Source organism: Medicago sativa, chromosome 1 (genome assembly GCF_051527215.1).
Source record: "Medicago sativa cultivar Bolivia chromosome 1, Bolivia_mono, whole genome shotgun sequence".
NCBI classification, from domain to species: Eukaryota; Viridiplantae; Streptophyta; class Magnoliopsida; order Fabales; family Fabaceae; genus Medicago; species Medicago sativa.
Window position 1 is genome coordinate 16,887,712 of NC_140749.1, and position 18,451 is coordinate 16,906,162.

An 18,451-nucleotide genomic window follows, 5' to 3' on the forward strand; every position below is an offset into this window, starting at 1 on the left:
GAGGTTCAATTTCATCAGGCATGAATGTTCCTTCAAACGGGGTAAGTGAAAGGTACTGATACAAACAAGGGAGAAAAAATTCATGCAACTAGTATCAATGTTGTTCGTGACCGTATGCACCCTTGAATATGTCTTGCAATATTCCTGTCAGTTACTCTCGTATTCTGTTCAGAATTTGATATTTGTTTTCATTCGCTGGGATCTTTTACCAGTAAACATTCCATGCATTAAGCACAACATAAGAGCAAAATCTCTTACATTTAACTTAGAGGTCAAAACTAAACAAAATAGTACATTACGTTGAAAATCTCTGGGACACACTATTTCTGGGCTTCTACCTAAACACTGAAGCATTCGATAGTTTAGAACACTGACTATTGCTGAGAAGCAATTGCATGTATCAGCACAAATATCATGATTTCAAATTTCCCAAAAGCATCCTGCTTATCCAATCAGAATTGTTCCTCCAAACTCATGGAAATCCCCTTTTCTTCCGCCCCTCCCACTAAAATAACAAAGCGAGCAACTCTGCAATTGACTTGACAGTCTGCTAAAATTGTACACGGTAGACGTGATTGAGTTTAAACTTGGCTTAGACTTATTTTCATTTGCTAGTTACAAAGAATCGATAGGAACATCCCTGCCATTTATTGTACACTTATCAAATTATTTGAAGGAACTAAGGGTAGTGCTTCTCAAAACAAACTCATGTATTCAAACATCTACTTATTAACAAATGTTGATATTAACATCGTATACTGACCTGCTACTTAACTTTCTGTCTAATTGTATCATATGCTGGTCGTGAAAGACAAGACACATTCTTGTGCATTGACTTGTAAGTTCAGATACACCATTGGACTATCAAATAAGGAAACTGTTCTACTGTCTTTCATATAGGGTTGTATTTCACTGCATGCTACTTCGAGTTAGAACTCTATCTATAAGCATTTGCCTTCCAGACAAATCTTCTTCATAACCAACAATCTGCATGAGAAGTATACAGAACTTGTCAATTACCAGTGGTAATCCGGAAATGGCCACGGCAGACGCGAAATGGCATTCATCCAATATACTGTAAAAGGACTTAAAAGTAAAAGGAGTTGCACATGAAAAGAACCTGAGATTCTGTTTGGGTTTCACTAAAAGCATCATACATTCCCACTTTTCGTTCTTTAGAAGTCTCACCATTATCATCATTGCTTCCAATTCTGAAAAGCATAAGATTAGTACAGATTACGAAATTGAAAAATGATTTGCATGAAGCTTCCATTATAGTTTATACCATTATCAGATTCACTATTAGCTCTGAATAGAAGACACTATGAACCATGAACCATGTTGACCAAGTTAAATATCCATCAGGTAGACATGTGAATTTCGATTCTAAAGCTGGGAAAAAAGGAAAATTGGAGAGAGTTTCGATCCCCTCCCTCCATTTTTGGGCTACAGTTAATTTACGGTGCCAGCACACCTGAGTAGGAGAGGGGGGACGATAAGTTGTTGGGTAGGAACTAAAACATCACTTTTTATTTACCATACAAAAATTTCATTATGACAGAGAAACCAAATTACAAAAAGCATGGGGGATGAAGAATCAACTTTGAAGTAAAATATTATGCGCTTCACAATTAGAAGCCAAATGCCGGTCTTAACAAATAAGTTTTAGTGCAAAAGATAACTCCCTATTAAAAATACAAGTGTTGTGCTCCAAACAATTACACCAACAAATATTGCACATATCCATCAAGTTTAATTACTCTAGAGGTCCCTAAATCATTTGAAAATTATTAAATAAGTCTTCTAACTAAAAAATTTAGAAACTGGGTGTCTGAACTTTTCAACAATTTGCACTTAAATCCCTGAACAAAAAAATTAACTAAGTTCCTGCACCATTAAATAATTTGTAATAAGTTTGTTAATAAGCATAGACCAGATTACAAATTATTTAAAATTCCATGGACCTAACTAGAATTTATTTAAAAGTTTAGGGACCCAATTAAAAACTTGGTTCAAAGATTTATTTAAAGATCACCAAATAACTCAAGATCAATTAAACATAATTAATACTTCAATTTGTTTTCAATAATTTATATATTTTTATTAAATGAAATAATATACATTTTTCTTTGACAAGAAATGAAATATTATACATGAAATGACATGTTCGTGTGATATTTTTATATAAAATTTTATGTATAAACTACGTGAAAGTGTAAAAAAGGGCAACCCGGTGCACTAAAGCTCCCGCATACGCAGGGTCCGGGAAGGGGTCCCACCATTTGGTGTATTGTACGCAGCCTTACCCTGCTTTTTACACAAGAGGCTGTTTCCAGGACTTGAACCCGTGACCTTCCAGTCACATGACAACAACTTTACCAGTTGCGCCAAGGTTACCCCTCAAACTACGTGAAAGTGTCTTACGAGTTTTTTTTTAAATGGAAGGGAAGAGAAGAAATTTAATTAAAATAGAATGTGTAAAAATGAGAAAAGAACAATGATCGACAAGCTATTGAAAAACACTATAAGCTAACGAGATAAATTCAAACACCAGATATATCTCTTTGATCGAACCAGTAGCAACTGAAAAAATGATACAAACCGGTGAGATAAGCCTGTTTACCGAACATTCCTACTTTACTTAAGTGAGCTTATTAGTTAGTCAAATCAGCTCTATGACAATTACCAGACATGGCCTATATGGTGAAATGACAACAACATGATAAATTTTAAATAGGAAAGCATGGCAGTCCAACCTGTTTAACCAATGCTTCGATAATCCAAAGACAGTACGAGGATTTGGCTTGTCTTCACCAATGACTGGACAATCGGATGTGTAAATCTATTATACTGTAAAGGATCACCTACTAGATACAAAAAATATAAAAAAAATATAAAATTATAAAACAGAACACAACCTCCATTGAATTGATCACACTTAAAGGATACACTTCTCTCACACCCTGTATTCCCTGGGGATCTCTGGTCATGCATCTATGGGATAAGAAGAAAAAAGAGTGGTTTATGCAAAGAATAATTCAGAAAAGGTGGAGTGAAAGAAATTTTAATAAATGTCTGCATATAGTACCATTAATAAATCAGCATCTTTACCTTGCTTGTCTGCTCTAACAAGTCCTCAATTGCAGCAGCAACATCAGGAACTGCATGGGTTGCCTCCCGATCATCTTTGAGCATATTGTCTTCAGAAAAATTCAAGTCAGAGACATGAATACCGAAATTTACTGTAGAAGGTGCCTTATTATACATGCCAGGTTCTTCCACCAGCCCTGACTTTATGCTATTAATGCTTGATATTTTAGAATGAGTCCCGTGATTGGCATCGCCACTATCCACATTTTTATCTGCCATGTTTCTCATGCTTTGTAATTGACTTGGAAACTGGGGTGGTGTGTCATTTATCATTTGAACAGCCTCATGAGCATCCTTGAGCATATTGGCTTTAGAAAAATTCATGTCAGAGACATGAATACCTGAATTTACTGTAGAAGGTACCTTCTTATACAGGCTAGGTTCTTCCATGAGCCTTGCCTTTTTGCTATTAATGCTTGATATTTTAGAATGAGTCCTATGATTGTCAACATTTTTATTTGCCGTGTGTCTCGAACTTTGTGACTGACTTGGAAACTCGGACGGCATGTCATTTATCATTTGAACAGCCTGGGTAGGAAATTGACTCACTGTGCAAGCTCCTGCCTCTCGGTCTTGAGTAGTGACTTCTTTGGGCAAAAATTGATCCACGGCAATAACTCCATTCTAGAATGAAAAAAATATATTGATAAATACCTTAACATAGAAAATGCATGTAGACTTACATGCATAAAAAGATGTATACAAGCAGTCATATAAGCTCTAACTGCCATGTGCATAGCCGCTATAAATATCATACCTGTTTGACACATTCAAATATCCACTCAGATGTAACTGATCGGATCCCCCACTTACAAGAAGCCTCATACTTGGGCCCATTGGTAAATTTACACAACAAATGGGTGACCTTCTTGGTCAACTTATCTGCAAATTTAGCTCCTAGAACTTTACACAAGTTCCAAAGTAGAATTCTGTCTTTCTCCTCATATTGTGAAACACAAAACCGGAGATTTTCAAAACCAGGCAAGGGAACACGGCAGGGAAGTGGAGAATAAAGAATATGACTGTCAACATCCAGCAAGGATCCATCCTTACCAAAAAAATCACAACCGCATTATTAGTATGCAAGCAAACAAATCTGCAAAGAACCCATCTCCCAATAAAAAACAATTTATTACCATATTCAAGATGCACAAATAATTTATAGAATTAAAGCTCCTCTTTAGTTTCAGGCTTAATTTATTTTCAGTCCCTAAGTATTGCGGTTGTGCGATTTTGGTCCAACTTTTTAACTGCGCGAATTAAGTCACCATAGGCGTAAAGTTGGGGAAAAATCAGAGGGACCTCTTAATTGCAAAACGGGGAAAACGTTAAGGACCCAATTTACGCAATTGAAAAGTGGAGGAGATAAATCACACAATTACGATACTTGGGAACACTACAAACGATTAACTCAAAAGTATTTCTAAGACCAAAAAATGATAAACCAAATACACTCCTTGTCTACCCTCCTCACTAATGCTTCTACAAGTCTTCTCAACATACAAAAAGAACGTAAGACAAGGCTGGCATTTTCCCGTGATGGAAGCTACCCCAATTTTCTCTCCAATGACTTCATTCCTAATCCTATATTGTATTTTGTGACCACCCATCCAATGCAGAACTCTCATCTCAACAATACCAACCTGACTTTCTTATCAACTCTTACAGCCCAGTATTCGATCTCATTTGACATCGTAAAGGATAAAATTTTCCTCTAAGGTTGTGAATAATACTTTTCTATCACACATTACATCAGAAGTATTCTACCATTTGATCCACTCTATTTGGTTCCTAGGGTTAACATCTGCTTCTATATTCCGGTCGTTTTGATTAATTTTCAATCATTATTTACTTATTAAATGCATTTATGAGATAACGTCTTGAAACAGTTTGGCCATAATAAGGTAAGCCTTTCACCATCAACAAACATCCCGTTTATTCAATATATAAAACAGAGATCTAAAACCCATTGAACGCCTTAAAAACAAGATGGAAACACTGAAAAATAAACCTGAAAATGGAAATTTGCATTTGTGACCAATCAAGCTTACCTCCAAACAAGATCGTATCCAGTGACTGGAAATATAAGTACTTCCATAATCACCTGTCGACTTGGGTTTACCATGGCATTCAATAGTATAGTGGATACTTTGTTTTGTTTGCCCACTTATTATCTCTCCTCCCCCTTGACTTATCCACTGAACAATCTCAGCTCTCTGCCAAAAGAGATCAAAACTAAATTAAAAATCAACTCAAATATATGTGTAATGTTTTTAGGGGCAAAATAAAATATAGTTTACGGACAGCAGCTATTAATTGCAGAAACATGAAAAAAGAAAAGAAGTAAAAACAATATAATGCCAATTTAACAGTAAACACATTAAGAATATTAATACATCCTTCAACTCATTTAAATTTCATATATCTTACCCTTTCTTCAGGAAAGAAATTTGAGAAACAAAATGTTTTCCCTTTGAAAACATTTGTTGACTTCACGTGTACATTAGAGTCACGTTGTGTCATCTTTTGTCCCCTCAATTTTTTATCAGGAAGTTGAGTTTGCAGCGTAGTTCTACCCGATGCTTTACCGAATGTCACAACATTCATACCCATATCGTGTTTCTCTTGTTTGTTTTTCTCCAAAGATTCTGGCATTATTGCTCCAAATTCGTTAATACCCACCACCTTATCAGTTTGGAAGCTTTGGCGAAAGCTTGAGCTTTTACTTTGATCCATAGGCACAATGCCAGTAACTGCTCCTTTTACTAAGTTAAATGAATTTTAGAAATCAGAAAAGAAAAAAATAACTAAAGCTATGAACTCCATAAAAGCATATTCACAAACTATTTACGAAAAACCTAATAGATTAACCAAAAAGTAGACAAGGAGCACAAATAACTACATCATGATGATAGCACACCTTTTGGAAGAACAAGATCATTAGCAGTGTGACGTCCTAGAACAGGGACTTGTTTCTTTTGACGGTCACAATCTTCAAGCCATGAGGTTTTAACAACAAAAATGACACTTTGTGCAGCAATACTCCTTACATCCTTCTTTTCCCTGTAAAAACACAAATGCATGTGAAGATAAATCATAAGTATTGGAAAAGGAATACGGTTTGCCAAATTATATCCATCAGAAAGCCATATTTGAAATTCATATCCAAGAATCATCTAGATCAATCACCTAAAAAACTAACAAAGAAATTTGGAGAAGCTGTCAAGATACAGAGACATTATATGCATCTGTTAAGTTTATTCTTAATATCAGAATAGACTTACATTTCTGTAGGATTCCCAATTACTATGTGGGTCAACTTATCATTTAAAGACATGTATCGGGAGCCTCCACCTTTACGCACCATATTAACGAGCTTACGCATTTCAGAAGCTTCAAAACCAACAAGTGATATTCTGCACTCTGCTAAGTACAGGTCATTGTCGTCAGATTCAGAATCATTGGCAACAGCACCGTCTAAGTTCAATTCATTGCTGGTCTGTAATGGATGTGCTTCAGCATCTGCCTCTTTAACAAATAATGGAACATTTGAAACAGACGAAATATGTTCTGACTGTGTAGCTTCTGGATCTATATCCATAGACTCAGCACAATCAGAAACTAGTATATTTGAATCTGCAGCTCTTGAAGATGAGCCAGATTGCATTTTCCCAATATCCTTTTCCTGGCTATGTTGCGCTGTTAAGTCCCTAGTCACCTTACGCGAAGACAAAGATCCACTCTGAACAGGGTAGGACTCCTCATTCAAACATGCTATCCAAATAACAGTACAAAAATATAAATTGAAGTCAGAGAAGAAAACCACCAAGAAACTCAAAAACAGAGATTATGAGAGAAGACAGAAATCTGAAAAACTTAATCTAAAACAATTTTCTAAAATCTAATTTTTAGAATTATGATGTGGATCACACACACAAACACACACTAACTGAAAAAGAATAACCACAACTAATTGAAGGCCAGACTAAAAGCCCAAAGCTTGGCTGACAAAGTGTTGAGTTCAAGAGTATTCTATTCTCTAGAACTCTGCCACTAACACATACTCCCATATACTCATTACATACCCCCCTGTTAAGATTATTTCTGTAGGAATCTATCAGAAAGTGTACGAGACTCAAGATCCCTCAATTTTAATCACCCTAGCAATCTATCGTAACAGCGAAAATCTATCAAGAAAAAAAGTGCAAAGAAAAGACAAAATAACGGAAACATTTTCTAACGAATGAAGTCCTATTATTTGGTTCGAAACCCAAAAGGTACCACAACATACAGCACTAAAGCATAAAAGTTACCTCTTCGAGAAACAGATTGATCAAACCATTTCATTGTGACAATATGAATGTGGCCCCAACGTTTTGCCACCTTATACTTATCACCTTCAGGAGTGTAAGAACAGTCAAGGGCACAAATATACACCGTGTACTAAGATCTTTGAATTGAAATACTGAATTATTCAGTCAGAGAGGATCAGATGCACAGAAAATAAGAACAAACCTTTCATACTTTTACACCAATCATAAGTACAGAAAGGATACTAATCCCTAAGGCAGTGAAATAGAGGACGCTGAGACAAGCAAGATTCAAATTAACACCTTAAGAAAAAAAATCATATAAAAACCTGTCTCCACAAAAGGTTCACTAATATAGATACTATTAAACAAAATTTCAACTTCAATATACCGTAGAAAAAAAAATATTTAAGCAATCGGAAAATTCACTTCAGATTGGTAAAAAACATATATAAATAGATGCAATTCATACTAATAGATTAAGAATAAACAACATATACTGGAATAATACCAAGCATCAATGCCTCGGAGCATGTATTCCTGAATTTTTGTCTGAATGAATCCTAGTTATTTCCAGTTTAAACTAGAACGTTCACTAATACGGAATCTACAAATACTAAGAAACAAAATTTGAACTTCAATTTTGCAAACTAGTGTGAAAAAAAAAAATCAGAAAATCCGTTACAGTCTGCTAGAAATACATATAAATACAGGCCATTCATTCCTACAGATAAGAATAACCATAACAAAGTAGTTAAATACTACCAAGTACCATGTATCAATAAATCAAAGCAGGTGATACAACAAATAGGTCATCAATATTTAGTCAAGTAATTATTAATAAGCACAACAAGGTTAGCTTTACAGCCTCAAAAAAGATATTGTGCAAGATAAGAAAAATGTTAATGCAGACATTGGAATCTAGCAACAAGTTAATGAACTGACTACAGAAATAACCTTAAAGCAAAATTGTGAAAGAGATTTATGCAGCGGACAGTGAAGCTGCGGAAAACAAAATTGTATAAATCAAAGAGGATTTGCTCTCCTCTTCTCAAAGAACAGTTGAATATTTGCACGTCTGAAAGAAACATCACTAATTGATAGAATTAATAAAAAGGATATATCAGAAATCAAATGTGTGCACTTCTTTGTCAATTCAGCACAGTATTTTCCACCATTTTGTAAAATAATCTTTTCCATCTCTTTCCGCTTATCTGAAAAAACTCAAAGCTAATGAGCATCTAACAGAGAAGCATTCTATTATGACCAATACTAACAGACATATAAATTACAACCTGCTGGGAATCCAGTCACACAAATCCTTAACCCAGAGAAAGGAAGAACCTTATATGACTCTTGAGGAACAACGCGATGCTCATCCGAGCATTGCTTTAACCATTCATAAGTAACTATTGGTTTCTTCAGGACATTCAAAGCCCACTGCCAGACATAACATGGTGTATATTAGATTGTATAGCAAAAAAATACATTTAACAACAATCAAAACCTCCACAAAGATTGGATAAGTGTGGAATAGGTTTACTAAACTATCGTGTAAGCAAAACAGACAGCTTTAATATATACAATAGGAAGATGAACTTATTAGCGGTCATCAAGATGCACTGTTGAGATGTATCCAAACCCGAAACTAAATGAGATAGACCAAGAAATAACACATATGAGCTCCAATAAGAGCCATATTGGCCACCAAAAATCCCCCACAATTTGGGATATAAACCAAGCAAAAACCAAGTGAAGACCAAAGAAAAATGTTAATAGTGGCCAACCGCGCATAAAGGAATAAACTTAAGATTCTGACACTATTGTGCATTTAGTATTCTGTATACAAGTGCTTCTCACTACACACTTTTCCTAAAAATTCTATATAGCTTCTTTCTCGGTTATATATAACACTGAGATGTACAATGATTGACACTTACATTTTACATATTTACGTACATAAAGATTTTCACTCTGATTATTTACTAATTTTACACTACCATAAAACATTATAACCAGTGAACCAACATAAGCTTCAAATTAGAAATGAAATCCACCTTTGGTTCAATATAAATCAAACACTGAAAAACATCATCTTTAACATAATTGCAGAGAGAGAGTAAAGCATGTATAACATACTAAACATTCTTAAATACAAACATGGTAATGAGCATAATAGATTTATACTACTGACTAAAATACTAGCCAAAAGTAAAGTTAATTAACACCAACTATGACCAAGACTAGATGTTTTTTACATTGGTTTTAACGTGCATAACTGCATACAATTCCCTAAGTGCTTTTATGTGGTGCATTGGGGGACAGGATATTAATATGCAACAGAAATATAACATATAAACTAACTAGGAATATGAATAGAACGGAAGGACATTAGGACAGACCAACTAGCCTGGAACAGTAAAAAGGGTATGTCATAGTTGAGAATAATATAAAAGTATAGAATAAAAACTTCATGTACCAGACCTTGTACTTTTGAGCCAAAACATTTTTCACGATGACAAAATTCAAATCTGACGTCGGTTTATGTAGAGCTCCCCCCATTTCAGTCACTAATTCTTCTATCTTAACCTGCAGGGTTACATACAATAATACTGTCAATTGAGAGCAAAACTAAGAAGGAAGGAGTGAAGGGTAAAATACCAAGAGAAATCAACGGAAAACTTATGGGCCTTCAGCAAAATGCTAACAAAATACCTTCTCCTCCATTTCAAAGCCAGAAGCGAGGATTTTGACACCATCCATAGTAAAGCAACATGTGAAGCCTTGTTTAGGCAGAGGTCTTCCTTCTTTGGCACACTGAAGAACACATCTAGGACCTGCTCAATAATAAATAAACCAAAACTGAGGAACAACAGCTACCTCAACTTCCACTATGAAAACCAAAACAACGGCACATGTATATATATCGAATATGATTGTGTCTGAGTGTATTGTAGGCCATCACTGAAGGCTTAAACCTTATCAATTTGAAAAAAATGAAACTTCAATGCTCTAACTATCTAGTCTAACGCTAAAATAAAAAATCTATCGAATATGACTGTGACGAAATTTCACATCTTTGTTTTCTACCATTTTTCCTAGATTGTGCAAAAGCATGGGATATTTACTAGTTGTTTACTACCTAGCAACAACACTTTAGATGGAAGGTGTGTTTAGTATTCAAAATGTGTCAGTGTCATGGGGACACGCACCAACTTGTACAGAGTCCATGGCAACGACACTTCTAATCGAAGTGTGTGTCCAGTGTACACAACATGTCAGTGTCTGCCACCGAAACAACTCTTACACATGTGATTACAATCAATTAGGTCATTTTCTCAAATTGTTACCAGTGTTAGTGTGTGTCTGTGTCAAAGATTCATGTACATCAACACATATAGTTACATTCAATCACTTCTATTTTCTCATATCATTACCAATATCTACGTATATCTAATAATAGCAATATTCATAAGAATCTATAACTGAAAACACGTACCAAGCATTTTACATCCCTTAGATTTAAGATCTTCAAATTTCTCCTGAAAAAAAAAAAAACAAATCAATAAATCACCAAAAAAACAATAAAAATAGGAAAATGCAAAACTGCAATCTGAGAGTGGAATCGATGAATTACATGTTTACTACACGAAATTATGTGATAATCATTAGGACCATTACGAGACGGATCACAACAAAGGTGAATTTGAGCACCATTATCTTTTACAGCATCGTGAAGCGTAGCGAAAACTTCAGGCGGAACAAGGTTACGCGACATGAACACGTTTACGCCTTGAAATGATTTCGGCTTCGACATTTTCTTCTTCTTCGAATCAATTCTCTATATGTCGTTTTCACTGAATTTCGACAGTGAAGTGAAGTGATGAAGAAGAAGAAGAAGATGATGATTTTGTGAAAGAAATTTTGTGTGTGGAATTGAAATTAGGTTTTGACGAGAGTGAAAGTTTAAACAAAAACGCGGGAATGCGAATTCAGAATTTGGATGTAGATGGTGGAAGGGTTTAGCATCTCACTCACCCCTAAAGTGAAGACATTTTTTTATAGTTATCCAACAATGTTACAGAATTTTAAGTTTCACAAAAACAAAAATAAAAACAATGTCACAGAATTTTATTTTATTTTGATTTTAACTTTGTTTAATGTTTATTTCAAAACAAATATGTATTCAATGTTACACACATTTTTTAAACAAAGTTATAGTTCAAGTAAAAAGGACAATGTCATTTTTTGAACAACTAGAATTACCTCCTCCTAACTTAAGATCTATAATTGTCTTAAAAAGTTTTATATACTTTATGAACTTTTAGAGTAGTTTGTGCTTTGCAAATTATACTCTCATATTTGTCATTAAACAAGAGGTGTGATTTTTTTTTCCCATTTTTTATATTTTTGTGTTGTGATTATAGTATTTTTAAGAGAAATGATAAGTGAACATATTTTATTAGACACAAATACAATATCATGGGTCATTTTGACATTTCAAACAACAAGACAGGGGCAGTTTTGTCAAAACTTTATTTATCCTCTTCTTTCTCCCTTCTCTGCATCTTCTTTTCTCTCTCTCGTAAGACCACCCACCTCTTCTCTCTCTAATTTTTTCTCTCTTGTGGCTCCCAGCCACCGACCACCGTCGTGTCGCCGTTCTCTGATCTTCTCACCACGCCATCCTCACCATCACATCACATGTTCTCGCCACGACCTCATCATGCCGCCGCTTCCTTTCATCGTTCTCAACACAAAGACGTCCAAATAACAGATCTCCAAACCCCAAATCTTGACAACAAGATTTAAAACGTTGAACTCGTTTTCAATCAAAGACAGCGGTCGTCGGCGAAACAAGCTCCGGTGAGTCATCGACGTCAATCGTCGTCGCCGGTCATCTCCTCAACGAAGACGGCGACGGAGGAGATCAGAACGGTTGAAATTTGTTCAGATCCACCATTGTTGAAGACAGAAAATGCATGAAGTGAGAGAGCAGTCATCGGATTTCCAGAGAAGGAAAGGGAAGTAAAAAAAAATAAAAAAATTGTGTATTCATGAACAGTACATGCGGTGTCTGTATTGTGTCCAAAGAAAATGTGTCCGCTTATCATTTCTCTATTTTTAATTTTATCTATTCTGATTGAAACATAGTTATGAGAAGAGAAATGATATTTGTACAACCATTTTTTAACAACTTTTTGACAACTTTCTCTCTCATACTCACATTATCTTCTTATTCTCTCTTTTCCTTTTTCTCTCTCAGTTGTCATGAAGGTTGTACCAAAGAGTTGCACAAATATCACTACTCTTATGAGAAACTCTTCTATAGACACAATCATATATGATAAATATTTAGACACAATCACATCAAATACAAAAATTAAAAGAGAATAAAGTAGAATGATGTTGATTGATGTGATGTAATTATTTTGTTTAAAAATTTTCTATTTGATGTGAGTGTGCCCAAATATCTATCATTTATGGTTGTATCTAAGGGTGTTCAAACCGAACTAATCCAATAGAAAAATCGCAAATCGAACCAATCCAAACCGAAATCGCAGAAAACCGCATTTGGTTCAGATGTATTCGGATCATTTGTTTACTCAACCGCGTGGTTTGGTTCGATTTGCGGTTTTGACTTTACCAACCGAACCAATCCAAACCAAACCGCAATATAAGAAAAACACTAATTAAATATATATCACATAGACCAATACTCATAGAAACTCAATGGAAACTTTAATAAAATGACATATTTTTTCTCTAGTTAAGATTCTTCTTTGCTTTTTCTTTCAAAAATGTATATATGTGCTTTTTTCTCTAGTTAAGATTCTTCTTTGCTTTTTCTTTCAAAAATGTATATATGTGCTATTTGAACTATTAGAGAATTATACAAATTTTAGTCTTTTGTATTTCCTACAAAGTTGTATTATTTTTTGTCCACGTTTTAATTTGGTCTACGTAGTTGAGAACGTTGTTTGATGAAAATAAAAGTGTAATGTTGAATGAAAATTAAAAATATGTTGTGTTTTAGCTTTTTAATTTGATTTTAATATTGGAAACAAACAAAATTATTGTCTAAAAAAACCGCACCAACGGATCCAATCCAAACTGCATTGAATTGGTTTGGTTTGGTTCGGATTTTATTTTAAAAGTCAACCAAACCAAACCGCATAATTTTTATTTTGCAGTTTGGATGACTTTTAGCCTCAAAACCAAACCAAACCACATCGCAAACACCCTTACTTATATCCATAGAAGAGCTTTCTCCGTGGTTATAAATTTTTGCTGTTTATAACAATATTTTAAAATCATTTAGCGTGAAATTGGACTAAGTTTTTTTTTAAGAAAAATTAAAATTGGACTTAATGAAATTAATTAACGGCTTTTAAAATAAAATGTTCTTTCAAATAAAAAAAATTAAACAAGTTAAAATGGAATATAATATAAACACCAAGAGAGGTCTACCTAGCACAAGGCATGCTAAAGAGAGATACTCAGAATTAATACAAAGTCATCAACACCAAAGCGCGGGTAACCAACAAAAATGAAAAGAGTGAATTACACAAATAAACTAGGCTTAATTGCATGTTTGGTCCCTTATGTTTATTTTAGTTTTCAAGTTGGTCCCTTACGTTTTGAAAGTTTCAAGTTGGTCCCTTACGTTTTAAAAGTTTCAAGTTGGTCCAAAACGTTGCTCATGTTGGAATAAGTTAGTCCCTTATGTTTATTTTAGTTTTCAAGTTGGTCCCTTATGTTTATTTTAGTTTTCAAGTTGGTCCCTTATGTTTTGGACCGACTTGAAAACTAAAATAAACATAAGGGACTAACTTGAAACTTTCAAAACGTAAGGGACCAACTTGAAAACTTTTAAAACGTAAGGGGTCAACTTGAAACTTTCAAAACGTAAGGGACCAACTTGAAAACTAAAATAAACATAAGGGACCAAACATGCAATTAAGCCAATAAACTAATATAGTAAAGAGGATAACACCACCAGTCATGATAGACAAAAGCAAAAGTAAACAAATTTGTCCTCAACCACACAAAATACTGCAACTTTACTTTGTCTAACAACTCTTGCACCTGCAATGCCGTATTTTCAAAAACTCGATTGTTCCTTTCATTCCAGATAGTCCATACACACGCTAGCCAAATTAGTTTCAAGAAAAAAATGGGATGATCACGGTAACCCAGCACACTGACCAAACCGAAGGAAGTGATCATGTAAGACAATAGTATCAATCGTTGAAATGCCTAACCACCTCGAAACAACAGTCCACAAAGCGTTGAAGACATTGTAACCCAAAAAAGATGAGTTACAGTCTCCCTCAAACCAAACCCTCCAACACAAGTGTCGTCCACTTCATGAAGAACCCCTCTCCGCACAAGATTATCTTTTGTTGGTAACCTATTGCGGAGAAGACGCCAAGGAAACACGAAAACCTCTAGCAGAACCTGTTTCTGCCAAATATTGTCGACTAAGCCCCTATCAATTGAATCTTCAAAGTTGTAAGGAAATGGTAAGCTCCGGTGACAAAATAACCATTAATAGGATCAAGAAGCCATTGTCACTTGTCAACAACATTAACCTACAAAACAAAGTTATGTAACAAAGAAGTACATTCCCTAACATTCTCCTCTTCCTAAGCAAAGAGCCTCCTTCACCACTTTCACGCCTCACCCACATCCCGCCAACCTAACTGCGCCATATCCGCCACTGAAATCCATCTATTTTCGGCAAGCTCAAACAATCTACTAAATCGGACCCCAGCGGCAAACCACCAACCCACTTATCCGTCCAAAACAAGGTACTCCTCCCATCACCAACAACGCAACGGGTGTTCAAATAATAAATCTTTTTTTTTCTTGCATTAATATTTCAATTACGATGCGAAATAGATTTTAAACAAAAATAAATGTACTAGATTATGAATATGAGTCTCTTAAAATGAACAACTCATTTTATAGTGTAAGGTAGGGAATATCCGTTAATTAATAAATTAAAGGATATATATTATTGATAAATCATAAGTTTGTCACAATAATAATCATAAGTCCTCGTGAGCATAGCTCAGTTGGAAGAGACAATGCATAAAATATGCAAGGTACGGGGTTTGAACCCCGACCACCACAAAAAAAAAAAAAAAAAATCATTGATTTTATGGCTTTACATTTTACTCATTTAAGATCCTTGCCTCCAAAGGCATTCGTTTTTAGAAAGAGTCCCTGGTATATGCATGCACTCACCCAAGTCAGAAAGAAACCCTAATCTAATGCAATGAAGAAGAGAAAAACCCTAAATCGTTCATTTCGATCACCGGCGTTACGAAAAACCAACCATAGCGCCACTTTCAGCACCGCCATCACAATGCCTCCGTCGCCGGTGGTCCTCCACGAAGATCTTATCACCGAGATACTTTCCCTTCTTCCAGTGAAATCTCTTGTTCGCTTCAGGTGTGTGAGTAAGTATTGGAAAACCTTAATTTCTGAACCCACTTTTGTGAAATTACACTTCCGGAAATCACAATCACAATCACAATCGCGATCACTCTACACACTAACCATGAAGCACAAAAACCATATTCGGGAAAATTACTGGGAGGAGGATCACAGCTTAGTTAGGTACCCTATCAATCGTATATTTGAAAATCCTTACTTCACACCTGTTCATGATTCTCACTCTCGTCATTTGAAAATAGGAAAATCCTTTCTTATAGTTGGTTCCTGTAATGGTTTGGTTCTTTTGTTTCATAAGTCAAATTTAAAATACGATCGTCCCAGGAATTATTGCTTCCTTGTTTGGAACCCAGCCACCTCGACATCATCTGAATTTTTCGGGCATTTTTGCGATCCCCAGATTTTCCACTTTGCATTTGGGTGTGTTAATTCAACCGGAACTTATAAAGTGGTGGCCTTTTGTTTTCGAATCCAAACGACAGAAGTGAGAGTTCTCAACTTGGATCATGGTCATTATGTTTGGAGAAATATTGAAACTTTTCCTGTGGTTCCTTATCGTGTGTCCATATATACATCAAAAAAATTATGTGTATTTGAGTAGCACTCTTAACTGGTTGTCTATTCACAACAAAGAATTTGAGTATAATCTTAAGGATACTACTGTCGAACACTTTGTTATTGTTTCTCTTGATTTGGAGACAGAGACATACAATCAATACACGATGCCCCGTGGTTTTGATGAAGTGCCGCATCGGACAAACTCCCCAACTATTGGGGTGTTGGGGGGTTGCCTTTGTTTTTCTTATTTGCACAGGGAAACTGATTTTGTTGTATGGCAAATGAAGAAATTTGGGATTGAAGATTCTTGGACTCAATTACTTAAAATCAGTTACCATGTTCTTGCCTTTCGTCACAGATACAGAAGCTCTTTTGAATTGGTGCCGTTGTTTCTATCCGAGGATGGTGATTCCCTGATACTTGAGATGATATTTAAGGGCTATTTTGAATCCCAAACAATTCTAACAATTCTCTATAACAGGAGAGATAATATAGCAAAGCAAACAGAAATTATTGCAAGTAGAACTACTATTGATAATAGAACTAGTAATAATGTATATCGGAACCATGCCAATGATTATGTCGAAAGCTTAGTTCCAATTCCTTAAAAGTAAGTTCCTCTCCCATGCTTTACTTGTTTGAATTTATGTTCATTTGTATATGTTGTTTTCATAATAATAGATTGGTCTGAATATTCTTTTTTATGATTGTTTAGCTTAATTTAATTGTATACTGAGCATGTGGCTTATATTGTGAAAATTTATATGATTAGTATATATAACTGTACGAGCATGTTTGGATAGCTGTTTCCAGATAATGCTGGCACTGTATAACATCATTGTGGACAGATTTTGGATTATATCTCTTTTTTTCAAAGAACATGATAGTTTCATTTTTAAAGACTGTAAAACATATTTTTTGTTGTGGTAGTTAAAGATAGGAGGGGTCCATGGTTTTTTCTTCCTACGCGAAAATGTCTTTTGGAGATTTTAAGGTTTTTATACATCAACCTCCCATTAAGAGAGAAGTGAACCAAGGAGAAGGTTTATGGTAGTGAACAATAATTTGACTGATTGGTAACATTACCAACAACATCGCATGAGAGGACGCAACTAGACTATAAAGTGTTTTTTTTTTTATTTTTATGTTTCGTTTGTTGGTTGTCATCATTCTTGGTTCTTCTTTGATACATCTTTGATTCTTACATAGGTTGGACAAACTGATCTTGGAGATACCAGACGTAGCTATGTATTCAACAAAATCATTGAAGTCCAGGTATAAATGTTTCAGTCAACAATCAGAAAGAAAAGTGTGTTGGTTTATTTCAGTCAGCCAATGGTTTGGAATTTGGATTCAGTCAGATTGCCCCACGGTTCAGTTTTTGAGTCTTCAAGCCTCGTATTTCAGTTTTGTTGCTGCGGAATGTTTAGTCATTTAGTGTGTCAATCTGTTCAGTTTTGGTGAGCTAGCATTGGAGTTGTGCAATTATGTTGCCTTAGCATTTCTGTTATTGGTTCTGCTGGATTCGAAGTAACTTTCATGCATCATTATCTTAGTTTTTTAGCATCAACAATTTTGTATCAGGTGGCTGCTAGTGGTAGGATCAATTGTATTGGTATTGCTCTTAGTTGGTTGTCGTGGTATAGAAAATATAGATTGGCTTGGGTGTTTTTTGTCGTGCTATTTTATTAACAGTGCTTTAGACTTCTGTGCTTTTTCTCTTTATTCCGATGTGAGTAATAAATTTACTCAACTTAATTCTGGAGAACTTAGGTTCTATCCTATTCAAGCTTTTTGAGATGGAGCTTTTATAGTCTCCTGTTAAGTTAGATGGAAATGTTATTTTGCCATTTTTCTTTTATTTTATTCCTTACATTATTCTGAATAATAAATTGAATTAAAGTTCCTAAAAAAAAAGTTGAATTAAAGATTCATCAAGACTCTTGATCGAAGAAAGAAAATTGTGACTT

General features: G+C 34.8%; 1 protein-coding gene and 1 pseudogene across 5 annotated transcripts; one reads left to right on the forward strand and one right to left on the reverse strand.

The window, feature by feature from the left end:
• Positions 1-129: 129 nt before the first annotated feature.
• On the reverse strand, positions 130-11,542 carry MEI1 (transcription coactivator). 4 transcript variants are annotated; one of them, XR_015008171.1, is made up of 18 exons: positions 11,098-11,542; positions 10,960-11,002; positions 10,176-10,297; positions 9,945-10,049; positions 8,756-8,900; positions 8,582-8,674; positions 7,464-7,556; positions 6,435-6,924; positions 6,071-6,213; positions 5,581-5,915; positions 5,202-5,366; positions 3,908-4,198; positions 3,112-3,774; positions 2,950-2,994; positions 2,757-2,842; positions 1,121-1,211; positions 764-987; positions 130-640 (listed from the first exon to the last, which is right to left on the reverse strand). XR_015008171.1 is itself a non-coding variant. In XM_085708131.1 (17 exons), the coding sequence occupies exons 1-17, from the start codon at positions 11,275-11,277 to the stop codon at positions 910-912; spliced, it is 3,168 nt and encodes a 1,055-aa protein (XP_085564257.1). In that variant the 5' UTR covers positions 11,278-11,542; the 3' UTR covers positions 130-909. The 4 variants fall into 4 exon arrangements, 2 of the variants coding, with proteins under 2 accessions (XP_085564257.1, XP_085564251.1); XR_015008163.1 differs by having other exon boundaries at positions 2,757-2,820; positions 2,919-2,994; XM_085708131.1 differs by having other exon boundaries at positions 130-987.
• A 4,170-nt stretch (positions 11,543-15,712) lies between these two features.
• LOC146953158 (F-box/kelch-repeat protein At3g23880-like) lies at positions 15,713-18,152 on the forward strand (annotated as a pseudogene). Its single transcript, XR_015008183.1, has 2 exons — positions 15,713-17,091; positions 17,691-18,152. The product of XR_015008183.1 is annotated as an F-box/kelch-repeat protein At3g23880-like (transcript).
• The last annotated feature ends 299 nt before the right edge of the window (positions 18,153-18,451 follow it).